At 38.3% G+C, this 23,812-nt stretch overlaps 1 protein-coding gene across 5 annotated transcripts in view; it reads left to right on the forward strand.

Moving 5' to 3' along the window:
- RCOR3 (REST corepressor 3) overlaps nt 1-23,421 on the forward strand; it is a 48,013-nt gene extending 24,592 nt beyond the window's left edge. For 3 of the 5 annotated variants that reach the window (XM_075204203.1, XM_075204204.1, XM_075204205.1), the window contains 7 exons: nt 6-130; nt 1,898-1,976; nt 2,892-3,110; nt 5,925-6,002; nt 6,105-6,162; nt 20,948-21,189; nt 21,508-23,421. In XM_075204203.1, the coding sequence (XP_075060304.1) occupies nt 6-130; nt 1,898-1,976; nt 2,892-3,110; nt 5,925-6,002; nt 6,105-6,162; nt 20,948-21,189; nt 21,508-21,852 (1,146 nt within the window). In that variant the 3' untranslated portion in view covers nt 21,853-23,421. The remainder of the gene's footprint in view (nt 1-5; nt 131-1,897; nt 1,977-2,891; nt 3,111-5,924; nt 6,003-6,104; nt 6,163-20,947; nt 21,190-21,507) is intronic. The other 2 variants (XM_075204207.1, XM_075204208.1) reach the window with 1 other exon arrangement.
- Nucleotides 23,422-23,812: the final 391 nt, after the last annotated feature.

The following is a 23,812-nucleotide window of genomic DNA, read 5'->3' on the forward strand; positions in this document are numbered from 1 at the left end:
TTTAGCTTCCAGATAAGACCATAGCAAGCCTTGTAAAATATTACTACTCTTGGAAAAAAACTCGATCCCGGACAAGTTTGATGGACAGACAAGCTCGGAAGTTAGCCAGCAAAAATAACCCTGGAGAAAGGTACCATATAGCTTTTTTTACATTTTTTTTTTAAGTTGTTTTTTTGCGAGGTGATAATTTAAAGATAATCATTGTTTATTAGTAAGGTGCCACAAAACTGCAGTGCCGGACAGTTTGTATAGCAAATCATACAAAAAAAACAGTATAAGAGCATACGAGATTGATGATCAAAGTAAAGGCATGAGATAGAGGGTAGGGAGGACCCTATTTGTGAGCGCTTACAATCTACAGGGATATCAGTGTATATATATTTTCTTTTCCTATTATTTGGCTCCCCTTCCCCTACAGAATTCTTTTCAGCCTCCTCACCATCACCTACAAGGCTCTCTCCCAGTCTACTGTCCACTATATCTCTAACCTCCTCTCCATTCACACTCCAACCCGCTCCCTGAGCTCGGCTAATGACAGTCGCCTCTCCTCCACTCTGATCACCTCATCCCACTCCAGAATCCAAGACTTCTCCCGTGCTGCCCCCCTTCACTGGAACGACTTCCCTCGCTACATCCGTCTGTCCCCTAACCTGTGCAACTTCAAACAGGAACTTAAAACTCACCTGTTCCTTAAAGCCTACCAGCCAACCACCTAACCCTTTCTTATCTCTTTTGCTCGTTATCTCCTCTCTCCTCCCGCCCCCTCTCTTCGCTCCTTCCTTGCTATATCCCCTAAACTGACTCCCTTCTGTGCCTGATGTCTGTTTACCCTCCCTTAAGATGTAAGCTCTTATGAGCAGGGCTCTCTTCCCTCCTGTCTCTATACCTGTTCCTATGCTCCATCTTTCCTGCAGTAGCCTCACCTGGAGTTTCAGAAGTCTTTGTATTATTTGTTCAGTATTGTTTCACCATGTATAATCTACTGTTTGCACTGTGTACGATGCTGCAGAAAGCTTGTGGCGCCTAACAAATAAAGGATAATAATAATTGGAAGCTTCAGAATGTGTATAATTGTGTGTTCGCTGCACTCCAGCACTATTACATGGGGGTTAGAACGTTTATGAACCCTTTTAGAATGTTCTGAATTTCTGCATAATTGTGAGTTTAAATGTGTTCCTATCTTCATCTAAGTCCTAAAAATAAAGAGAACCCAATAAATCAAATAACACACAAAAAGGATATACTTTTTCATTAATTTATTGAATGATCCAACATTAAATTTATTTGCTGGAAAAAGTATGTGTGCCTATGCTTTCAGTAACTGGTGTGAAGCCTGGAATAGCAATGACTTCAATCAAATGTTTGTTGATCAGTCCCGTACATACTGGTGGCTTTCTCTCTTGAACACCTCGTTTCAGGTCTTGCCACAACATTTTGATTGGACTAAGAACTGGGCTTTGACTTTCATTCCAAAACGCTAAATTGATAGAAATGTATGTGTCTGTGTCAAGACCTAGTTGAAATTAAACAATTGGGTTTTTGTTGACAAGCGATGACTGATATCGTCATGTGTCGGCATCAGTTATTTATCTCAACGCTAACCGATGTTGAATTATGACATTTAATTACATTACACTTTTCATTTTGTGTAGGTGAAATTGATTTAAAATCTCAAACGCCATTTGAGGCAGATCTTGGATCATTGTAAATGTTTTTTTCCATAATATTACAATTTAATGAAAATATATATAATTTATTTATTTTATTTTTTGCTTTTCTTTTGTCAAAATAGTCAGTATGTGTTTAATCATCACTTTGTCGAGCTGTAATGTGGTCTGCTAGAAACCTGTCTTAAGAGAAACTGAACCCAATGAAAATGTGTTGTGTTTATGCTCAGTGATGAAGAAGTGGAGGACACAACCCCTAAGGATGGAAATGATAGCGATTATGATCCTAAAAAAGAAGCAAAAAAAGAGGTGAGTAAATCTCTGTATTTTTACAGTATAATGTCCCCTTAAACTGCATTCAGTGATGTTTTCACTTTGTGTTTTAGATCTATTCACAAACCCTAGTCATATATAACGCCTCTGCTTTCCTTCCAACATGCATCTGCCATCTGTGTCTCTTGTGTGGCCAAACTGAATATGGATCCGGCTTCTTAGTGCTCTGGTCAGAAATCCGTGTCTGGCCCCTCGATCACCTTTAGATCTTGCCCTATCCCCACACAGAATATAACGTTAGTTTATTGTAGCTATAACTTTATATAAGATTTGAAGAAGGAAACTGTGTTTTTATTTTGTTTTGTTTTTTTCCCTCTTAATTCACACCTTGTTCTATAATATAAAAAAACATACAAATAATTACCGCTTATAGAAGCTGAATGTTATCTAGGTAGGGAATAAGGAAACAGGTGCTGGTCTGCCTGGTTTATGTGAGACACTTCGTTTTGGTTCATTGTTGAAAATGGATTCAACTTAATTCTTTGAAACTAAATGACATTGATGACTCTGTTGAATTTCTGTTTGCACTTTACCCATCTCCTATTAGCATTTAGGGGCCTTGTGCGCCTCCTTTGTTGAACCCAAATTGTACATTAAATTAGATTATTTAAAAAAAATGTATTGTTTTAGTTTTTTTTTACTTTCTGATTACCGAATCCATGATGGTTATTATCAGATCTACGTTATACTGAATCCTAACGTTCTCCACCTTTATGTGCTCAGCAGAAGATCCTAATCTGATGACCCCAAATAAATATATATAATTAAATGTTACTGTTTTCAGTCACAAATGCTATTCGTTTGTGTTCACGTTAGTGGTAAAAACAATTTACACCATAAGTAATAATTGATTCTTCCCATTCTTTTATTGTTTTCTTTCCTTCCCCATAGCCGAGTACAGAATCCTGTATTCAGCCTGTCAAGGTTGCTCTTGGTAGAAGAGAATACCAAAGTTTACAACATCGTCACCACTCCCAGAGATCTAAATGTCGCCCCCCAAAGGGCATGTATATAAGCAAGGAGGATGTTGTAGCCGTGTCCTGCAGTCCCAACGCTGCCAATACAATCCTCCGTCAATTGGACACGGAATTAATATCCCTAAAACGTCAGGTAATGCTTGTTTTTTTGTTAATATTGTATACATTTGTATTGGCGTATTTGTTCATGTGAAATTTTATTGTGTGAGAAGTCATGTTTAGCCCGTGGCTTAGTTGGCAACACACTGTCCTTAATAAAATAAAATATTAATCATAATTTATATCCAGTATATATGTACATTTAAAAATGTATTTGTTTGAGCTATTGCTTGCCCGTCAATCTTTATATTTTTTTCTTTTTCATGCAACAGTACATTTTAGCTGTAGAATGTGGGTTCCAACATGGAACACTAACGAAAGCTCTGAATTTATGATACACAACTTTAATAAAGGAAAAGTCATAGAGCAATGACAATGTTTTGGGCACGTCATTTGTAAAATGACGGATCTTTAAGACCGATGTGCAGCAGTTGACATACAGTATGATAGATGGTGGTAATTGGGTTATAAAATAAAGCATGATACCCCTGCTATCAAATTATTAATATGAAACATACAATATCATTATTTCTTTTAAGCTGTTTGAGTCTTAAATCATAGTGGGTGGCATTGGAGTCTTATGATACCCATAATCATCAACATTCATCATACAAGGCCATCAACAAAATTGCACCAACATACATCTCCTCACTTGTCTCCAAAATATCTCCCAACTAAACACGTCCGTTCTGCACAAGATAAGCATCTCTCTTCCACTCTCATCACTTCCTCCCATTCTCGGTTACAGGACTTTTTTCGGGCTGCACCCACTTTGTGGAATTCCCTCCCTCACACCACAAGACTTTCCTCTAGTCTTCAAACCTTCAAGTGTTCTCTGAAAACCCACCTCTTCAGACAAGCTTATAGTATTCCTCTACCACCCTCTTAATCTCCCTAGGTTACCCTATTACAACCCTCTACACAGCTAACACAAGACAACAACCCTCTGACCAACATAGTTGTGTGACTGACAGCCCACTACACACTTTGTAACCTTTGCATTCTAGCTGGACAAATATTCAATATGATGTAGAATTTACCCTTGTGAATCAAACCATTGTCCTATAGATTGTAAACTTGCGAGCAGGGCCCTCTTACCTCTCTGTATGTCTGTATTTGTTAGTATTGTTTTATTACTGTTTGTTCCCAATTGTAAAGCGCTAAGGAATCTGCTGGCACTATAGAAATAAATGATGATGATGATTTATCTAGCGCCAGTGGCATTTTTCAACAGTCTTCATTACTCCACTATTAAGGACAAACCTTTATTTTTAGGTTTATAGATAACACAATTTTCCTAATCCGCTCTGATTGAATCAGAATTTATCACATAGAGACATTCAGTTACAGATAAAACATCCAATACAATTCAACCCATGCTACCATATAGACAGGTCAGTAATTGTTTAGACTGCTTTCAAAGCACATTAATTGTGGTACAAGATCTTTCAAATAGATAATCAAATTACCGGTCACTTATTTGGTATCGATAAGCTTTAGCGCCACTTCTGAAGCCGATGATGTTTACTAGTGTCACAATCTACTACAGACACCAGGATTACACTATAAGTAGAGTTTAGCAGAGCCCACTTTTTACATAACTGGGAGCACTCCAGCAAAACTGGGTTGAAAAAACCCCCTGAGAAACAAGATTATCAATAATAACGCTGCCTTCCTGTGTGGTACTCATTGTCTTGTTACTTTTCACTATTCTGCAACCAATAGGTAGTAGTACCACTTATGTAGACAACAAGTGGGATTATCCACATGTATAGATGGCTAAATTAGTCCGGATCATTTAATGACCATTAATTAATACCCCCCCCCCCCCCCCCCCCCCAGCCAAGAAAGTGCACTTACCTGGTCAGTCAGGATCAGGAATCGCAGTCTTTCCAGTGGAAGAAAGAGGGATATCAAGCTGGGCTGCCTGTTACCCATATGCTCAATGGAAGTTGCCCGGATGGACAACACTGTGCTGTGTTAGTTAGTTATACTTTACTCTGATTCCTCTCTGTCCCTATCTGTAATGACCATATTAGAATCTTAACTGGTTAGTGTATTCTGCAGCAGCAACTGTAAAGCTCGTTATAAAGAATATATTGGTAAAATATTTACTTTTATTGACTGTTCCTTTGCCCCACTGTTGCAGACTAGTGGGATTAGCGGGCCAGTCTCAGGCTGGATTACCCTCGATTCCATGAATTGTTTGTATCAAATGGTTTATATACAACAGCAGCAAAGACACATGTGACCACACAGTGGATCCAGGAACAAATAGGGGGATTAAAAGATGGACTCTTGCTGGGCCTGTTTGGATCCTACAGTGAATAAATAGGATCAGTGCATCTAATGAGTCATATGGGTCTGTGACTTGCGTGGGGTGGACAAAACTACTCCTAATTTACTTTGTTAGTAATGTCTAGACAATAGACAGTCACTGCAACATCATATATATTCTTTTTTGTACTTTTAATACTTTGTATTTGTCTAATGTAAATATTAGTGGATGAATGTTTTACAAATGTTCTGGTTATAGAGCTTCACCTAATTTCTATGATAGTGCTAGTAAGTTCACTTACAGATTTCCTTATTCAGTAGAGTTGCCATTGTTTGTACTCCCTGACCCATAATCCCTTTATCTCCTCTTAGAGTTCTTATGTCCATCTTACAGAGATGTGCTACTCCTCTGTTCATATAATACTTTGAGGGCATGGCCTTGTGGCAAGATGTACCGCAAAAGGACTGTTTGTAACCCCTAATATGTCTCAGTTGGACTTTTGTTCTATCATTTAGTTTTATATTTCTGTTATATCCCTGTCTAAGTGAGAATTTTGCTTACATTTTAAAGGTTCAGAACGCTAAGCAAATTAACAGTGCACTTAAGCAGAAGCTGGAAGGCGGCATAGAGGAGTTCAAACCACCAGAGGTAAAGCGGACGACATAGGATGGTCTCATACATATCATACAATACTCGGTCTTCTGACATTTTAGCTCTTTCTCTCTTTACGTTTTATTTTGCCTTTTACAGTTAAATCAGAAAATAAATGCCCGTTGGACTACAGAAGAGCAGCTTCTCGCAGTACAAGGTAAGTGGACACTATGATGAAAACTATTTGTATGTAGTATGCTTTTACATATAGTCCTGTAATCCTAATACAAAATAAAATGCCATGTTCTTGTATTATTGATATGAACTGGCTGTTAAGACAGTTTCCCAGTATGTCTACATAAACCTTTCACAGCAGCTCAGTCTTCACACAAGGGGTCTGTAGTCAGTACTGTCAGCTAATTAGTGATCACGGTGCTGTAACTCAATTTACAATTGAGTTAAGTGTAAGCAGCCAATAGGAATTGAGAGAGAAAAGTCAGAGACAACTTCACTTCACATTCATTTCCGCAGTATAACCACATTCATAGGAAGTTTTGTCAGATTTGCAGAAGACATGGCCCAGAGACTTGAGGGCAAGTTTATTGATGAGTGGACTTTCACTTCAAGATGTCAACAAGTTTTAATTAATCATCATAATCCTAATAATAAGTATGCAGCTAGTATATACATATTTTACGTATAAGCAGCTAAAACATTTGTTAAAACATAAAATATGCATCTAACACATATATGCATAGTTAAGACATATTTAATACAACACATGTAAATATGCAGCCAATACATATATTTAATAAGATACGCAGCTCACGCCCGATACTGTGTAAATAAAAAAATAAAAGGTAGAAGGGGGTGAGTGGGGTCCTGCGATCTACCTTTTGGGGTTGTCTGGCTTGTACACTCCAATGCGATGATCCTAATTAATATCTGACACACCCTCACACCCTGTACAACATCAGGCAGTTTTGCCATATAGCTATCGCTATGTTTTGTTAGCTTTACAGTAAAGAACCATTAAAGATGAAATTACATCTAACATAATGACCACTAACCAGGCTTGCAGAAGGAAGATTGTATGTTTGTAAATAGCCACAGTTTTAAAAAGCCAGTTAAATTAATTTATTTATTAATTTTTAGCTGAGTTTGTTTCCCAGCTCTTTTGTGTGTTCTTAATTCACCAGAACTCCGTTTGGTGCCTCCTCTTTGCTGCGATAAACCTCAGTTTTTATAAATTAACCCTCATTTGCCATTGGCCTGCCCATTTTATAGAGTAGAAGCCTACAGCGTTTATGGATAATTGGCATACTTGCCAGCCTTTAAACCATCACTGAACTTATTAAATAGAAGAACGAGGAGCTATATCTAGTGTTCTTGGAGAATCATATTTCCATTCATTATTACAATTAATTGTCTTTACAATATATTACTGTAAAGGATTTAAAATTTCATGTAATTAGTTCACCTACGTGGTGCTGCTGAATCCTATAGCATTAATTTGGAATGTACGCATCCAGAAAGCAAAAATCTTACAGCGCTCAACCACATATGAACATAAACCTATTATATGTTATTGCACTTATGCATCAAAGCATGTCTGACCTTAAATAAACTGGCTCCTGATTAACATGCTAACACACCACACCACGCCGAGGCAAGACAAGTCTCCATAGGGCTAATACAAAGTGTTCACATAATATCCTCACCGAACCGTACCCGCTTTTCTCTTCATTGAGCTTTCAGAGCGACTTCATTTAAAAGCCCAAGTTACCTAGGTGCGTGTGTGATCAGCAATCACCAGACATGTATGCAACCCGCATGTAATACATCTATATAAGGAGTTGTACTATGTTCCTATTTATAAGGGTTGGGTGCTGTAGGATGTTTGCTTTTTACTTGTTTCAGCTGTCATGTAAAAGCCACTTTTTACAAATGTTTCCTCCAAACTGAAATAGGAAATACTAGAACTGTATTACATTCTCTTATCGTTTTTGATATCTATTATGGTGGAAGACTTCATATGCTGATGTATTTTTTTTATATAAATATGGTGGATAAAGTCAGAAATGTGATCATGTTAACACTCAAGTATTAAAATGATTATTTCTTTGTAACGTTTGTTCTGTTTTGAACATGGGTTCACGATCTGTAATAATACTGATATAAGACATTGTGGAGGAAAGGATTACACTAAGTGACTGGTGTGCATCTGGCTAAGCACTCGCACTTAGTATTTGCCTCTTAACTTGTACATGAGTTTCCAGAGTATAGAAATCAGGATAAATAATAAATACCTACATCCCTAGTTAGAACCCCCCCCCATTGTTCCCCACCCTTGTTGAACCTAATGTTTCCTGATTTCTTGTATTGAATTACTTGTTCTGCCATCATTAAGGTATTATTTGACTTGACATTGTAAGGGGGCATCATTAGAGCTGCTGTGATTGGTTTAAATGCACCCAGCCACACACATGCTTAAAGGACCGCTTCACCTCAGTACTCAATGTTGTTCTACATATTCACTTCCCCATTGTGGGACTCCTCACGTTATTTAAGCCGTAATGCATACTACTGCTATTATATGTGCAGAAATCCATTCTGCAGAGCCGCAGTCCTCCCCCAGCCGCAGGTCTATAGAAGGGAGCGCAGGTGACCCTGTCACTTATACAAAGATGGGCTCACACAGGTGTTGAGCTCAAAATGCCTATGGCTGTATATGGAGTGACTGTGTCTCCAGCAGGGCTTTTGAAGTGAGCCTTGTACATCCATGGCTATAGGGGCAGGGAGGATTATTATGATTATAAAAGCTAATCTCTCTGGAGTTTGCTGTGACCTAGCGGGATCTAATCCCCTTCATTAAATAAATTCTCTTTGACAGTTTCCAAGAAATGTTTGGTTAACCCTGGGATTATCCAGTTAGTGTCGTCCTCTCCACCACGTTTCAGACATTATCCTTAACATATGCATTATTTTAACATTAAAGAGAACCTGTCACCATGGTGGTATGTAGTGGCCCTATCTTCCTGGGTGAGTGCTTGTAAAATATAGCCTCATTTATGATAATGGTTCGACCATGCTTCCATACTGCGTCATGATTCCTCCCAGGCAAGACGAGAGCTGTGACCTATGATAAGTTTCACAAGAGCTGTCCCAGGTTAATGCTTATTATGCCTAATGCACTATACAGTGTTTACGTTAAATACCAATCCAGAACCTGGTGACAGATTCTCTATAAATGCAAATAACTACAAATATTTTGTTCACTATATTTAATTATATTGGCTGTGAAGGTATTATTTTGGAAATTCATTACATAAGAAATATTTACCCAGTTGTTTTAAGTAATAAACTGTCATTATATATTTCAAGATGTACTTATTGGAACACCATTCTTACAGTTTTTCAGAAAATAAATTCAATAAAAGTATAGATATTCTTGGTTAAAATACAATTAAGTGACACTTACATTGGTCGCTCTCATGTGATTAGTCTGTCTTCATATACACATACTTACCTACTCTCCCGGATTGTCTAGGAGACTCCCGGATCATTTCAGGCAGCCCTCCTAGAACCCTTATGAGAGCAGGCCTTTCTCCTGGATTCCGCCCACTTCCTAATGAAGTAGGGGTAAGGGGGGGGGTCACAGTAATGCCACACACCCCTGCACACTTCACTTCCCCTCCGGGATCTCTATCGAAAAATGCACACCTGTTTATTTATTTTTTGTTACTTTGTTCTTCCATCATTTACCATGCAATTGAGTGCCACAACTGGGTGCCATTACCTACATCACTGGCGAGTGTGTTGTATCCTTATATATCCTGTAAGTGTCGAAACTGGAGAAATTGCTGGTGTCACACTGGTGCTTTTCACTCCAGGTTTAAGACACAACATGTAAATACTTCAAAATGAATTATTTCTATTAATAAAATGGAGAGGATGTTGCTTGGGTGTTATACAAAACGCAGACAGTAACGTTTTTTTTAAGTGTCCCAAGTGCTTAATAAAATCACTTTTCTATTGAAAGGCATTATATGTGAGCTGACCCTCTGCGCAGAATATTCTAAGCTGTAAGATTTAAAAGAGCTGCACTTAGGGAAAAAAAAATAGGTGAAAAATTAGGCATGAGCACTTATAAAGATATATGCTGGAGTTTAAAGCACCTTTGTGACTCTACCCTAACACTGTGTTCACCTAAAAAGGTGTTCACAAATTAAGAAACAGTCTTCAAGTGATCCAATTGTTTGGGATTTTTTGTAAATGTAATCTCTTTATTGAGCCACAGGGACATACAGTTTCCATACAGTCCACTACACACAGCTCTGACATGTAGACAGAGACCCGATGTACAATTGGTTTATTTTAGATGTATTTGGAGTATGTGTTACATTCTTTTATCATGTGTTATTTTTCCCTGTTGCAGTTACATATTACCAGATTATAGGATGTACAATAAGGACAAAAGTTACAGCCCTTGATAAAATCATTTTTGTTATGTCATGTAGACAGAACTTTTGCCTGGATTGACAGCTAGATTAGCTGAACTGAAAGAAATTTGTGGATTGTTTAATTTATCACATACATATTAACAAGCTGGATGTTAGACTTTGTTTCATGTACAGTTGTGATTTACAGATATACCTAATTGTTGTTCTATTGTTATATGTATAAATTTGATAACTAAGAATTATTTTTATAACAAGCAAGAGAATTAAACATTCACTTGTGGGATTATTTGTGTGTTCCTCCTCTCTTGAAGCCTAATGTAAAATAATTAGTTTCCCTACATCTTAATATATTTGCTATACATCTAGATATGTGCACCCAGTGCTAGCTCCACCAGTTGATAAGCTGGGCCTTATTGGAGGGGCAGTGAACTACTTGTACACGTCACACTATTTTTTTTTTCTTCTTTCTACTGTTTATAATATATAATTTTCTCAAGTCCCTACCCCTGGGCACCCGGTTGTACAAGTTGATAATTTGACCTGTCATTTCCCATCATATGTAAAATATTTGTGCTAATTTGTGGTGAAATCCATCTTCTCCCATGGTTAGCACTGTGAAATTGCCCCCCTGCCCCCCACTTCTGTGTCAGGTTCCCGATGTCACTGAATTTAAGCGCTCCATATGGTGTTTTATTTCAGCTGATCCTTTAGCAACGTTGGGTACATGATGCATTGACTAGGGGAAATCGGTAGACAACATTGCGAGCAGATTCTGCCTAGAAATCAAATATTCCACAAATACTTTGTATTGGAGAAAATCCCACAATGTGTGTGTGTGGGGGGAGGATTTCTGAAAAGTGGAGATGGCATTTAGTTGAGCTTGTCATCTTGGAACAGTTTAGGAACAGGGCTCGCTAAAATCTGTTATTGACTGTGTTGTAGGAGGAATTTGCAGTTTTTATGATATCCGATAACCCAAAATGATTTCCAGTATTATTTTTATCAGGCAGTTGAATATTGTAGTCAGTGTCTGTTTCTTCAGAGTTTAAACAGTGCTTGAGCCGGCTAGTCACGTTATGCCGGGGATCAGTGTCCAGCTTGGCTACAGGCACTGGCTGGTTACTTGGCCGAGCAGCTGGATCACTTCTGGCCTCCATCGAGCCTGTTATTACAGTGGGAACAAGACCACACGCGGCTGCTGTCATCCTCCAACTGGATTTACCAACAGGCCAAGTAAAAAAACAACTGATTTAGATTGGATGATTATTGGGCTACTTTTGGGGGACAAGAAGATATTGGCGGGAAATGTGTCTTAATATATAGTTCATGTATAGGTGTGGAAATTGGAGGTCATTTGTGAAGCACAAATCGTCCGCTGCACAAGGCAAAAGCAGCTTTGGACCAACCGTGTGCCTAGATTTTCGACTTGGCGTATGAGTTTAGGAAGCAAGATGGGGGCGTTTGTGGGACAAAGATGGAGAAGCATTGCTGAAATCAGACTTCATTGTCTCCGTTCAATAATCACACTCTGGAAAAGGGAGTGAAAAAGGCAGATTTTTATGGGCATTTCTTGCACTTCTACAAATTGGTGCACAGACATTATTTCCATTCCACAGAAGGACTCTTACACCAGCTCAGAGCTGGCCTTTATTGGATCTCATCCAATACATTTTAATATGTACATGTAACATGTTACAAGGTGCCTAACTAAGATTTAGACAGGAAAGAAATCTGCTGTGCTTACACCTTTGTTCAAAGTGTGACAGAAAGCAACTCTCTGACTGAATAATGTATTAATACAATATATTTCCCAAACAGGCACACCGTTCACCGTTCCTTAGAGCAGTGATGGGCAACAGGTGGGGTTAGGGGTCGGACAGTGCTGTTAGCTGCAGAAACTGCCTCAATATAAACGGTCCAGCTCCTGGTGGCAGCTAATGTCTAGGATCCCCCCATTTATGGACAATCCCTATTAAACACACTCTGATCATCATTAGAGGGAGCAGATGAGTGTACACCACTATATTACGAAGGGCACAGTGGTACCTGTGCTGCAAATCACGATCAGAATGTACAGGGTTGGACAGAGGGGCACAACTTGTACTCCGTGCTAGTTATCCTTAAGATTGTAAATGATATCAAAGCCAGTATATTACTGAGCTAAACAATGTACTTGAAGGAAAAAAAGCCTTGAAATGATTGAAGCGTGTGTACTTTTTTATTTTTATTTCTCTTGATTCAAATACACATGTAAAAATTGCAAACATGACACAATGTAGGTACAAAAAATAAACCTTTTCAAATTTGCAGTACAAAAATGGCATCACAAAATAATAATTAAGATACTTACAACCTTAGAAATAGAAACTAAAATCGTACTTCTAGAATGGGACCCAGACTCAGTAAAACTTATTACAAACTCATCCACAGAGAAATGACAAGTTTTTGAGAATATCACCAGGCTACATCTAATACATCCAGGACTATAAGACCCAGATCAAAGGGTCACCCAGGTCAGATCCCAAACATGGGCATGGAAGCCCACTTAAGGGTAAAAATAGTGATAATAATCATCAAAAACAACTGGAGAACCATCTACCAAAAGTCTAGATTGATACCAAGATGTAGATTTAAAGCAGGACTGAATTTGTCGTTTGATAGATCTGGGAAAATAATATAACTTTCCCATATTTGAATGAAGCCCTCTTTAAGCAGAGAAGACTCAATCCAGTCCATCTTAAAGATATAAAACTATTTGGCCTTAAACACAGATAACATTGGTGGGGATTACTGAATCCACACTTGCCGGATGCTTTTTCTAGTAGTTAGAGATGATCAACAATAGTTTCCTACTTCCCTTCGGCATTTTAAGTGGTTCAGGATTTATACCTCAGACAGCCCCACATACCATGATAAAAGGAATAAACTTGCGGTGTGGAGACAGGTACCCCCTGATGAAAAGTATTATAAAATATTTCTGTGTAATTGCGAGATGAAAGAATAAGAAGAGTATAAGAGAGTGTCTTAAGAATTAGATCTATAATCGCTAACCCCCCATCCCTTCCTCTGGTCCCTACATGTCCCTCTTCCATTCATTAGGCCCCCCCCCCCCCTATATACCCTATTCTGAAATGTTAAAACAACATCTGTACAGTACTAGACAAAAAACGCAATTATCTCCTGAATATGAGGGTACCGTGAGAGTGTTTAAGTGTCCTGTTGTATGTAAACATGTGTTATCTGTTATTGATTAACCTCTCGAGAGTTTGTAATGCCTTTTCTATTGGAAAAAGATGTTTCTAATAAAAAATATTTAAAAAAAAAAAAAGAATTAGATATATGGAGAAATAATGTTAACTAATGAGACAGTCCTGAACATATCTTAGTAAAGTCACAGGATTTCCTCAAGAGTTTATAATGCATTGAGATAACATTTGTACCAGAAAGGGGCTTGTCCAGCATTAGAACAAGGTCATTACTCCAGTCCTCAGTTGATAATGATTCCAGCACAGTATGTACTTAATGCCTGACCTGGAAAATTGCAAACATATGTGTATGCCATAATTCAACTTTTTCCATAACCTGAGGTGTTGTGAGAGAGGTCCACGAAGAGACAATGACCAATGACTTTATGCGGGCAATACCCCTCGACTGCCAATGATTAAACGGATGAAAGGGCTGACCTCGTTTAAATTCAGGATTATGTAGAAGAAGGTAGGCAAAGACCGTAATGACTATTAAGGTTATACTTATGGCGAATAAAGTGCCAAGACTTCCAGACCGTCGTCAAAACCAGGTTGTCCCGAATCTCCTCTGAGATAGCCGTTTGTGAAGGGGAAGAAAAGCGGTCACATGGAGCGCTTGTTCTTGACTGATGTCCAAGTCATAATTGACATAGGAGTTTCCCGCATGCATCCAACCCCTAATCTAACATAGGGTGCCTGCGTATCCATACAGTTTTAAATTTGGGAAATGTATCCCTCCTTCGGGTATACTCTGCTGTAACTTCAAAAGACCTATTCTGGGCCTTTTTAATTGCCAAATGCAATGTCGAATATCTCTATTTAAGAACCGTTGATCCGCAGGTGACAAAAATAGGCAACGTTTGTAGCAGATATAGGAGTTTAGGAAATGCGATCATTTTGATCAAATTGTCGCGGCCCAAAAAAAGAGGGCATCAAGTGTTTCCAGCTTGTCATTTCATCAATTGCTGTCTTGATCACCTTTCTCATGTTAAGGAGATCTAAATCCTGTATATTTTTTGGCAGTTGAATACCTAAGTAAGTAAAGGACCTATTAGTCCAAGACAAAGTACACTGTGCACTCCATAACGACCCAGTTTCAGGAACCAAAGACATTGCTATAGATTTAGATTGATTAATCGTGAAGCCCGACACTACCATATTCCTCAATTTTCTGAAGTAAGGAAGTCAAGGTATGATGTGGGTCAGATAGAAAGAGTAACAAATCGTCTACAAAAACAACCACTTTAATCTCATGAAGCCCAGTATGAATGCCTGACAACAGCTGATTAAACAAGAGTTGCGATAAGGGACATAGTTATTGGAGAGCTAAGCTGTCCATTTATAAGGCAGAAGGTTATCGGGGTAGTTTATATAAATCTAATAAATTGTAAAAATTCCTGACCAAAGACTTGGACTCACAACTATGTATCCAAGAGGCCTTAAGGCTTAATAAATATCAGGAATTCTCTTGCCACCACAACAGCTGCAATAGCTGCCCCAACCCCTTCAACGGAATGTCTGTTATGGGTGAAACCCAGTTAATGAGATGTTAACAATTCGGGTAGAATAATCTACAGCCTCATTGCCAGAATTTTGGCTAAAATTTTAAAATACAAATTTTATAAGTTAATTTGCCTATAGTACGAGACTGATTCTGGGCTCTTTCCTGACTTAAGAATAAAAATAGTGCTGTCCTCATTAAATTTAGTATACGGTACATGGTCTTTGTGCAGTTTCTGAAACAAAGAAGTCAAGAAAGGGACCAAGTTATGTCTTAAAAGTTTATAGTACTTTCCATTATAGCCATCGGGGCCTGGGGATTTATTAGAGGCTAAAGACTTAATTACCCCCTCTACTTCCTTCCATTTAACCTTACTCGCTGATCACTCGTGAGCTTAGTAAGCTTTGCCGTGTGTGAAACCTGATGATGTAATACTGGGATTGACAGGATGCGCTGTATAAAGCTCCTCATAATAGGCCTGAAATTGGGATAGAATATCCGATGTATCAGAAAAACAAGAACCGGTAATTGGATCCATAAGAAGTAGAACAGGGTTACGTCTTCTATGTCCCTTTATCATTTTGGCCAGCATGGTAGCATAGTGGTTAGCACTCCTGCCTTACAGTACTGGGGTCATGATTATCTGTGAGGAGTTTGTATGTTCTCCCCGTGTTTGCGTGGGTTTCCTCTGGGTGCTCCGGTTTCCTCCCACATTCCAAAAACATAATGGTAGGTTAATTGGCTGCTGACAATTTGACCCTAGTCTGTGTGTGTGTGTGTGTGTGTGTGTGTTAGGGAATTTAGACTGTAAGCCCCAATGGGGCAGGGACTGATGTGAGTGAGTTCTCTGTACAGCGCTGCGGATGATGATAATCTGCCCGACTTGTTTCCCCACGTATAAAATATATTTCTAATATAATCCACACCAACCTAGGTGTTCGCTAAGAGGAAACTTTCAAGGAGTTGTTTAGCCAAATCATAAAGATCTAAATTAGGTGAGGGGCAAAAGGTGTACGTGGCAAACGCTCCTCTCATAGCAGCATATAGCGAACTATATTTGGATTGAGTACCCTTCCGATTTTTTGCCAGATATGCAATAACATGACCTCTCATAACTGCTTTTGAGGTTTCCCAAAAGAGGACAGAGTCCTCCCAATTTTCTATGTTATCATCTATGAAATCTAACCATTTACTATTAAGGCATTCAATAAAAGGTTCCGAGTTACTTAAATAGGAGGGGAATCTCCACATCCTACACAATAGATGTGGGACACAAAAGATCATTTGAATAGAAACAGGAGCATGATCTGAGATCATCATACTATGACTTTGTGGTGAAATGACACAAGAAAAAATATGATTACATACTAGTATGTAATCTGTTGTAGACAGAGTATCGTGCACTTGGGAATGGAAAGAATAGAATTTATCTTGGGGGTTATGTATCCTCCACAGATCCAAAAGAGCATGATGGGACTTAAACCAGTGAATACTATGCCTCTGGTGTCTAAGTAGAACAGGCAAAGGATTAGATTTGTCTAGTGTTGGTTATCTTAACTAAATCTGTCCTGCATGCTCTCATTCCTTCAGAAAGCAGACACCAGATTGTTTCTATATTTTGCATGGTTCTGGAATTGGGAGAGCAGAAGAGTGATTGCTGGTAACAGGAATAGTATCCACAGAGATGTGTACAGTAGTGTCACACTGGATCCTATATCGAAACCCATTTACCCACTGTCTTATAATCTTCCATGTCTGGTTGTACTTCGTTGTCTGTTAACCTGTTCATGACAAGGTATTTCATGCATTCCATATTTCACAGTTTTACTCTGTGTTTGTTAAATAGAAGCGAATAACTGCGTTGTGTATCCTAGAAAATGTCATGTTTTTACCAGGCAGATCTATCTTTTGGTAGCATACTGAAATAACTAACTTTATATTTTCTGTACATTATATGGGGGAAAACAGGCAAAATGAGCAGAAAATAAAAATCCTTGTATATAAAGCTTCCTATAGCTCTTTTTTCCTCTATTAGTGCAGCCCAAGAACTTTATCCTAGATGTTGTCATGTTCTTCGATATGTGTATGTTGTGTAAGGTATTATAGGGCCTAGATATAAAGGTAGATATTATAAATAATATATAAAAACGGAATAAAATTGAATTGGTTAAACAAGGAGCCTGTCTCAGGCTGTAGAATTAGTGTAACATAGATATAATGGCAGCTGACATGTACTGACAGCAGCAGGGGCGTCCCTACACTGGGGATATCCCTGATGATGTCACCATGATGTTACAGGATAGCCCAGTCTAGGCTTCCCCACTGACCTGTACATGTCCAGGAATCACAGTGATGGTTCCTGGTCCCTTCAGACACTGGAGCATATGCCTGCTGTTTATAGATGACACAAACCCACACACCGCCAATATAATTATACCATTGGCTGTCAGGAACAAGTTAATTGCGTTTCTTTGAGGATTGGGATTAATCCAACTTCATTTATGAATATATCCAGTATTCCATGTTTTATTCTTTGAATATAGTTCTCCATGTGGACAATTATTTAGCTCACATCATTAAGTGAATCTCATATGCTGCTCTCACAAGGTCACTTTGCCTGATCACAAAATGACCGGATCAAGGTCCAATTTAGTTACACACACAGGTCCCAAACAATGCAGACATTGCATTTTACATCATGCCCAATAAAGATCCAGTCAATGCCACATGTGTTTGGGTTACAAATGACTGAATTTCCTAACCTGATTGAATATCCATTATTTATGTTTTCATTTTACTAATCTGTGTGATAGACATAAACTGACAAATTAGTTTTGTGTAATGCAGAAAATGAACAACATAGTATTTAGTGGATTATTCTGTGTATGGCAAAGTGTAGTCACAGTCCTATATAGATAGATGACAGTTACCTCTCACATCACAGGCAGTTAGTTTACATTACTGTCTTGGGTTAGAAAGAAGTTGAAATCCATATTCCAAATAATATAGACCGGGCAATCTGTCCAGCAGAAGTTCCTTTGATGGTCTCGGGCTCCCACTGAAACATCATAAGTGTTATTTGTAGAAGTGGAGGGTCTCCATATTATTATATTTTGTTTGTCTGCATTCTCTGCCATTATTCCAGCACACAGACCCCTTTCTCATTACATTTACTGTGTGCTGGAAATAGCATATTTGTGGCAAGGTAAACTGCAGTCTCCCCAATCACACATCATCCAGCCATGACACCTAGTAACTGAATCATCATCAACGCATCTGTCATTTAGCAAACATTTGTTTTTGTATAAAAGTGACTTTAAATTGTCGATACACACACTTAGGGGATCATGTGGGCTCATCCTACGTCTTTATTAGCATAAAATACCCAATTCCATACGTGCCATACAATGCGTATGTCCATATGCAGATTTGGTTGCATTTTATACCCGCGGCTTCTTAACGCTGGAGAGGCGGAACAGGAAAGTGAAGGAGCCGGCAAACGTAGGCCGAAGACTGTACGTGTGTGTTCATGTAATTGTAGACCTGGACGCAGACACATATGTCAGGCTGCGTATCTGTCGTGGGGGCTGGAGGGCTGGTGCCACAATGATTATGGCACAAGCTGGCTGCTTCCCCGCTTCAGCTGTTCTTAATGCATTAGTGTGGCTTCTGTATTATATTATATAAGTCGCAGCTGTCTATTCACATTAATTGATGTTAATTGATCATTCCATTTGGACTTAGGCAGAGAAGGCTTTATAATGGTGATAATAACAGGTGTTATTTTATTTTACATGGTAAATGTGACTGGGCAGCATTTTTAATGTGAAAGACATTACTGTCGTGTATTTGTCATTTCATTACATTATTATATTGTGTAGAAATAGGGCAATGTGACTTTAGCCGCTTCTCTTGTTGCCCCTGATGTATATACTAGTGTTTGTGCAGCAGGATGCATCGCAAATGCACTTTATAATGCATGCGTCTGTTCCTGTTAATGTTCGCAGGGACAAATACGTCAAACTCTGCATAAAGCTATCAGTGAGGATTGTTGTCAGAATTTCTTAGTTCTAGTTATTTAGCAGACACACCAATTAAAGCCCTGGGCTGTTCTTTTATTATCTATACTTTGTACATTGTACATAATTAGTAACTGCTATAAATAGCAATGCCTTGCATAGTGCACAGTAGTAAAATATTTTTACTGCACTCGACATTAATCCTATAACCCTGGCGGTTTTCCAAAGAGAGAGAGAGGGATTATGGAAGTGAGTCTGTGCACCAGGTAACACGTCCCGTACTGTCAGTCAAACCATACATTGTAGTTGTGCACCAGGTAACACGTCCCGTACTGTCAGTCAAACCATACATTGTAGTTGTGCACCAGGTAACACGTCCCGTACTGTCAGTCAAACCATACATTGTAGTTGTGCACCAGGTAACACGTCCCGTACTGTCAGTCAAACCATACATTGTAGTTGTGCACCAGGAAAACACGTCCCGTACTGTCAGTAAACCATACATTGTAGTTGTGCACCAGGTAACACGTCCCATACTGTCAGTAAACCATACATTGTAGTTGTGCACCAGGTAACACGTCCCATACTGTCAGTAAACCATACATTGTAGTTGTGCACCAGGTAACACGTCCCATACTGTCAGTAAACCATACATTGTAGTTGTGCACCAGGTAACACGTCCCGTACTGTCAGTAAACCATACATTGTAGTTGTGCAACAGATCTCCTTTGTCCTCCTTGGCCTGCTCTCCAGACCATTCCACTATTAATGAAATATCTGCTCCTTAATGACATTGTGCTCTCTGCAGTATCTGCTGGCTGTGAGCTGGATTAGCAGCTGATTTGCAGCCTTTCTACCTGCAGAGGTGAACTATTTTATTGTGTTTAGCAGCCAGTTTATATAAATGATTACTGAGGTTTCAGCCCTGTTGGACAGCAAGATCGATGCATGGTCTGTCCCAGTGATTAGAAAACATGCTCTGAAACTCAATTTGGCCAAAGCAATAGGTTTCTTTGGTACTCTGCTCCCTCAATTATCAGGCTATTTCATTGTGTAAGGAAATCTAATTAGAACAGTTTGTTTCTAGTCATAGGTTACATGTCATTGTCTGTACCAAATATCCAGAAAACCTGGCCTATAATATAGTCCAAGACTCCTGTATGCTTCCTGTACCTCATACTGTGCTGGTGATTGTGGAGAGACTAGAGGTAGCTCGGACCCTTTCATTCCTAGATTTAGTGTTGGCTTATTTGTTCATATATAAAGTAAATGTCATTGGATTGACATTTATCTTTTTACAATTATTTTTTCTTTTAGTTTTAGAACCCCTGCAGTATTATAAATATGGACCATGTGTGCACTAAACATGTTTTTTTGCAAAGAAAAAAATTGCAGAGCATGGCATATTTGTATTGTTTTTATTATATCTCCATATTATTTCTGCTGGGGCGAACATATCTGCAGTAGCCTGGTCTAATGTGGTATTTCCCTAACTATCCATTGAAGTTAATATTCCTGACCTAGAATAAGATGCGACTGGCACAATGTGTGGCTGAAGAACACCACATGTAAAACTTTATAAATATAAATGAAAGAGCTCTATGCATCATAGCACACTTGTTATGTAGGATAGGCGGAACACTTAGGAATAATGACGGCCATCGTATAGGTATTCAATATGCAGAAGCCAAAAGATCATCCTTGCACATTTGTTGACATACAAAGCACCGAATGAGTCTATCGTCTTTGGTGAATATTGTACTTTGCCTTCCAGGTGTCCGCAAATATGGTAAAGATTTTCAAGCTATTGCAGATGTAATTGGCAACAAGACTGTTGGTCAAGTGAAGAACTTCTTTGTAAACTACAGGCGTCGGTTTAACTTAGAGGAGGTATTGCAGGAGTGGGAAGCAGAACAAGGATCCCAGACCTCTAATGGTGATGCTTCTACTTTAGGGGATGACACAAAAAACACTTCTCATGTGCCATCAGGAAAGAGCACTGATGAAGAGGATGAGGTGTGTTTGTGTATCCACAGTATTGAGTTGAGAAGTTTTTCTTTTTGCCCGTTGTTGATAAATGACAACTAGATAACAAGCTAGTATTGAGCAGTGTAAACTTCTAATCTGGTAACTGCCCACACTTGATGTATTGCATATGTCTAGAACTATAGCTGTTTATTATTTACTAGATACAAGAACATTGTGTATCGCTGTATGTTTTTTTTTTGTACTTCAATAATGTATAGAAAATGTTGTTTGAGTTTGTAAGGGAACTAAATAATGACATTGTGGTAATGGTGTTGGCTTGAAATACACTCTCATTTTTTGTTTTAGACGCAGACCAGCCAGACAGTACCTCCAGCAGGACAGTCTCCCCCAACACAGTTGTCAGCCCCAGCTCCGACAGCCTCGGTCACAGCCTTGAATCAGCCTCCACCTCTGCTTCGGCCGACACTTCCGGCTGCCCCAGCGTTACACAGGCAGCCCCCGCCTCTACAGCAGCAGGCCCGCTTTGTTCAGCCAAGACCCACTCTCAACCAACCCCCACCACCGTTAATTCGCCCAGCTAGCTCTTTGCCGCCTCGCCTAAATCCAAGGCCAATAGTGACCGCAAGCGCTGGTCCACAGCCATCATCTCTTATCGGGATCCAGACTGAACTGCAGCCCACAATGCATTGATCCAAGGACCTAAATTCTCCGAATGGAATCATAAACTTTGTCTTAAAATTCTTCAGAGAGAAGTTTTGGAGCCATTCCCTGAGTTACAAGGCAATGTTTTGATACATTCACATGCTACTTCTAAAGGTCATCAAATTAAGACATTAAAGCGGTTTGTTTGTTTTTCTACCATACACTAAACTGATCTAGAATGTAACGTAGCCTTTTTTATATAGACTGTCAAACATAATCATTATGTAAACCAAAGTGTTTTTCTCCAAGTCAAAATTCATTTATGTGTTATCATGTGTCATAAATTCAGGACTTTAATGCTGGCCATATGCAATAAATCCCAAATGTCAAATAATTGTGAGCAATTAACGTAATGATGTGCAGACTTAATTTTCGTTTCTTTTGTTAACGTGAATCCATCACAAACACAAAGTGGAATGGGGTATTTTGTTGTCTGAACCAGTATTCAGCTGACACCGTTTGTACATCACACCTCAGTCATGTCACAAGTTCCTAGTGAATGGATATTCTGCCTCTTTTTGAATCCATTGTGTGTAGTTAACCCGATCCACGTTAATAAATCACAGGTATTCATTTTCATCTTGTTATCCCATTTGCCTAATTTTAAAATGTTGTTTTTCAACCGAACAGTGTAAATAGCTCAACATATATTGTTTTATATATTCAATATTTTATTTGATCATGTTTAAAAAGTTAACCATTTTTATGGTCCTACAGTTGTTCAAAACTAAATTCATTATGTGGACTTCCTATATACTTTAGTTGTTGGCATATATTGTGATTCTCTAACATGTTTAAATGCTAGGACACGTTTGACCTGAAATAATTCTCCTCCCCTTCAGTGTTCATTGAAAAAGTTGTAACTATTTTCGTTTTTTGTTTTTTTTATCTTGCACTTATCACCTTCCATTAGTAACAGACTTAACACTTATGTACAAGAAAATATAATGGTAGATTTGTCATGGTCTATTTATTTATTTTCTGTGTTTGTCTAGATGTAATCTGATGAAAACTGTCTTCTGTATGTGACGTCGCATATGAATCTTCAGCTGTATTTCTGGTTTACACAATTCTATGTGGAATTACTGACTCCTGCTCCCTTACTGAAAAGGGATCATTGGCTTATATTTTTCCATTTTTTATTTTTTAAATAAATTATTTATTGCATTAACATTTAGGTACTAGACTTTTCATACATTTGCCTTTGTCAATGAACAACTTATAGTTGTATATTTTTTGTTTGTGCTTTTTTTTTACCACATATAATTTATAGAAAGTGCTCTTATGTGACTATTTGCTCATTTTAGTGCTGCAAAGTATTATGAATAATTGACTCCCTTAAGTATTTACCAGCCACAGACCTTTGGCATATGATCACACAACTATTCTGCAAGCTTTGTACAGTTGGTGTAATGTAAGTTTAAGCAGTGATGACAGTAACAGCAATGTACGGTTTCCATTTGCATTTTTTTTTGTTATACTGTTTATTTTCAACCCACTTGAAAAATGTATTAAATGCTGTGTAAATAACTGTAAGATTAAATTGATTTTCTTGTACTTACTGGCAAAAGCAAAACTGAAATGACAACAAAAAACATCAAAACTAAACTTACTAATTTGGGGAAAGATAAAAGTTTTTTTTGTTCTACAGTCCCCAAGATATAGCTATATGGCTTCATATTATTGTTTGACCAATTACCTAAAATGCGGTTCGTAACATTCACAGTTCTATATGTAAAAGGTTTTTGGTGGAATAAGTATTGAACACATAAACATTTTTCTCATTAAATATATATTTAATTTGGCTATTGTAATGAAATTTACACCAAATGTCAGCAACAACCCTTGCAATCCACACATGCGAAGAAATCAAACCATAGATGTACATAATTTTAAGTTCTGTGTAATAATGTGAAATGACACAGGGAAAAAAAGTATTGAACACGCC

The sequence above is a fragment of the Mixophyes fleayi genome, chromosome 3 (genome assembly GCF_038048845.1).
Source record: "Mixophyes fleayi isolate aMixFle1 chromosome 3, aMixFle1.hap1, whole genome shotgun sequence".
Lineage (NCBI taxonomy): Eukaryota > Metazoa > Chordata > Amphibia > Anura > Limnodynastidae > Mixophyes > Mixophyes fleayi.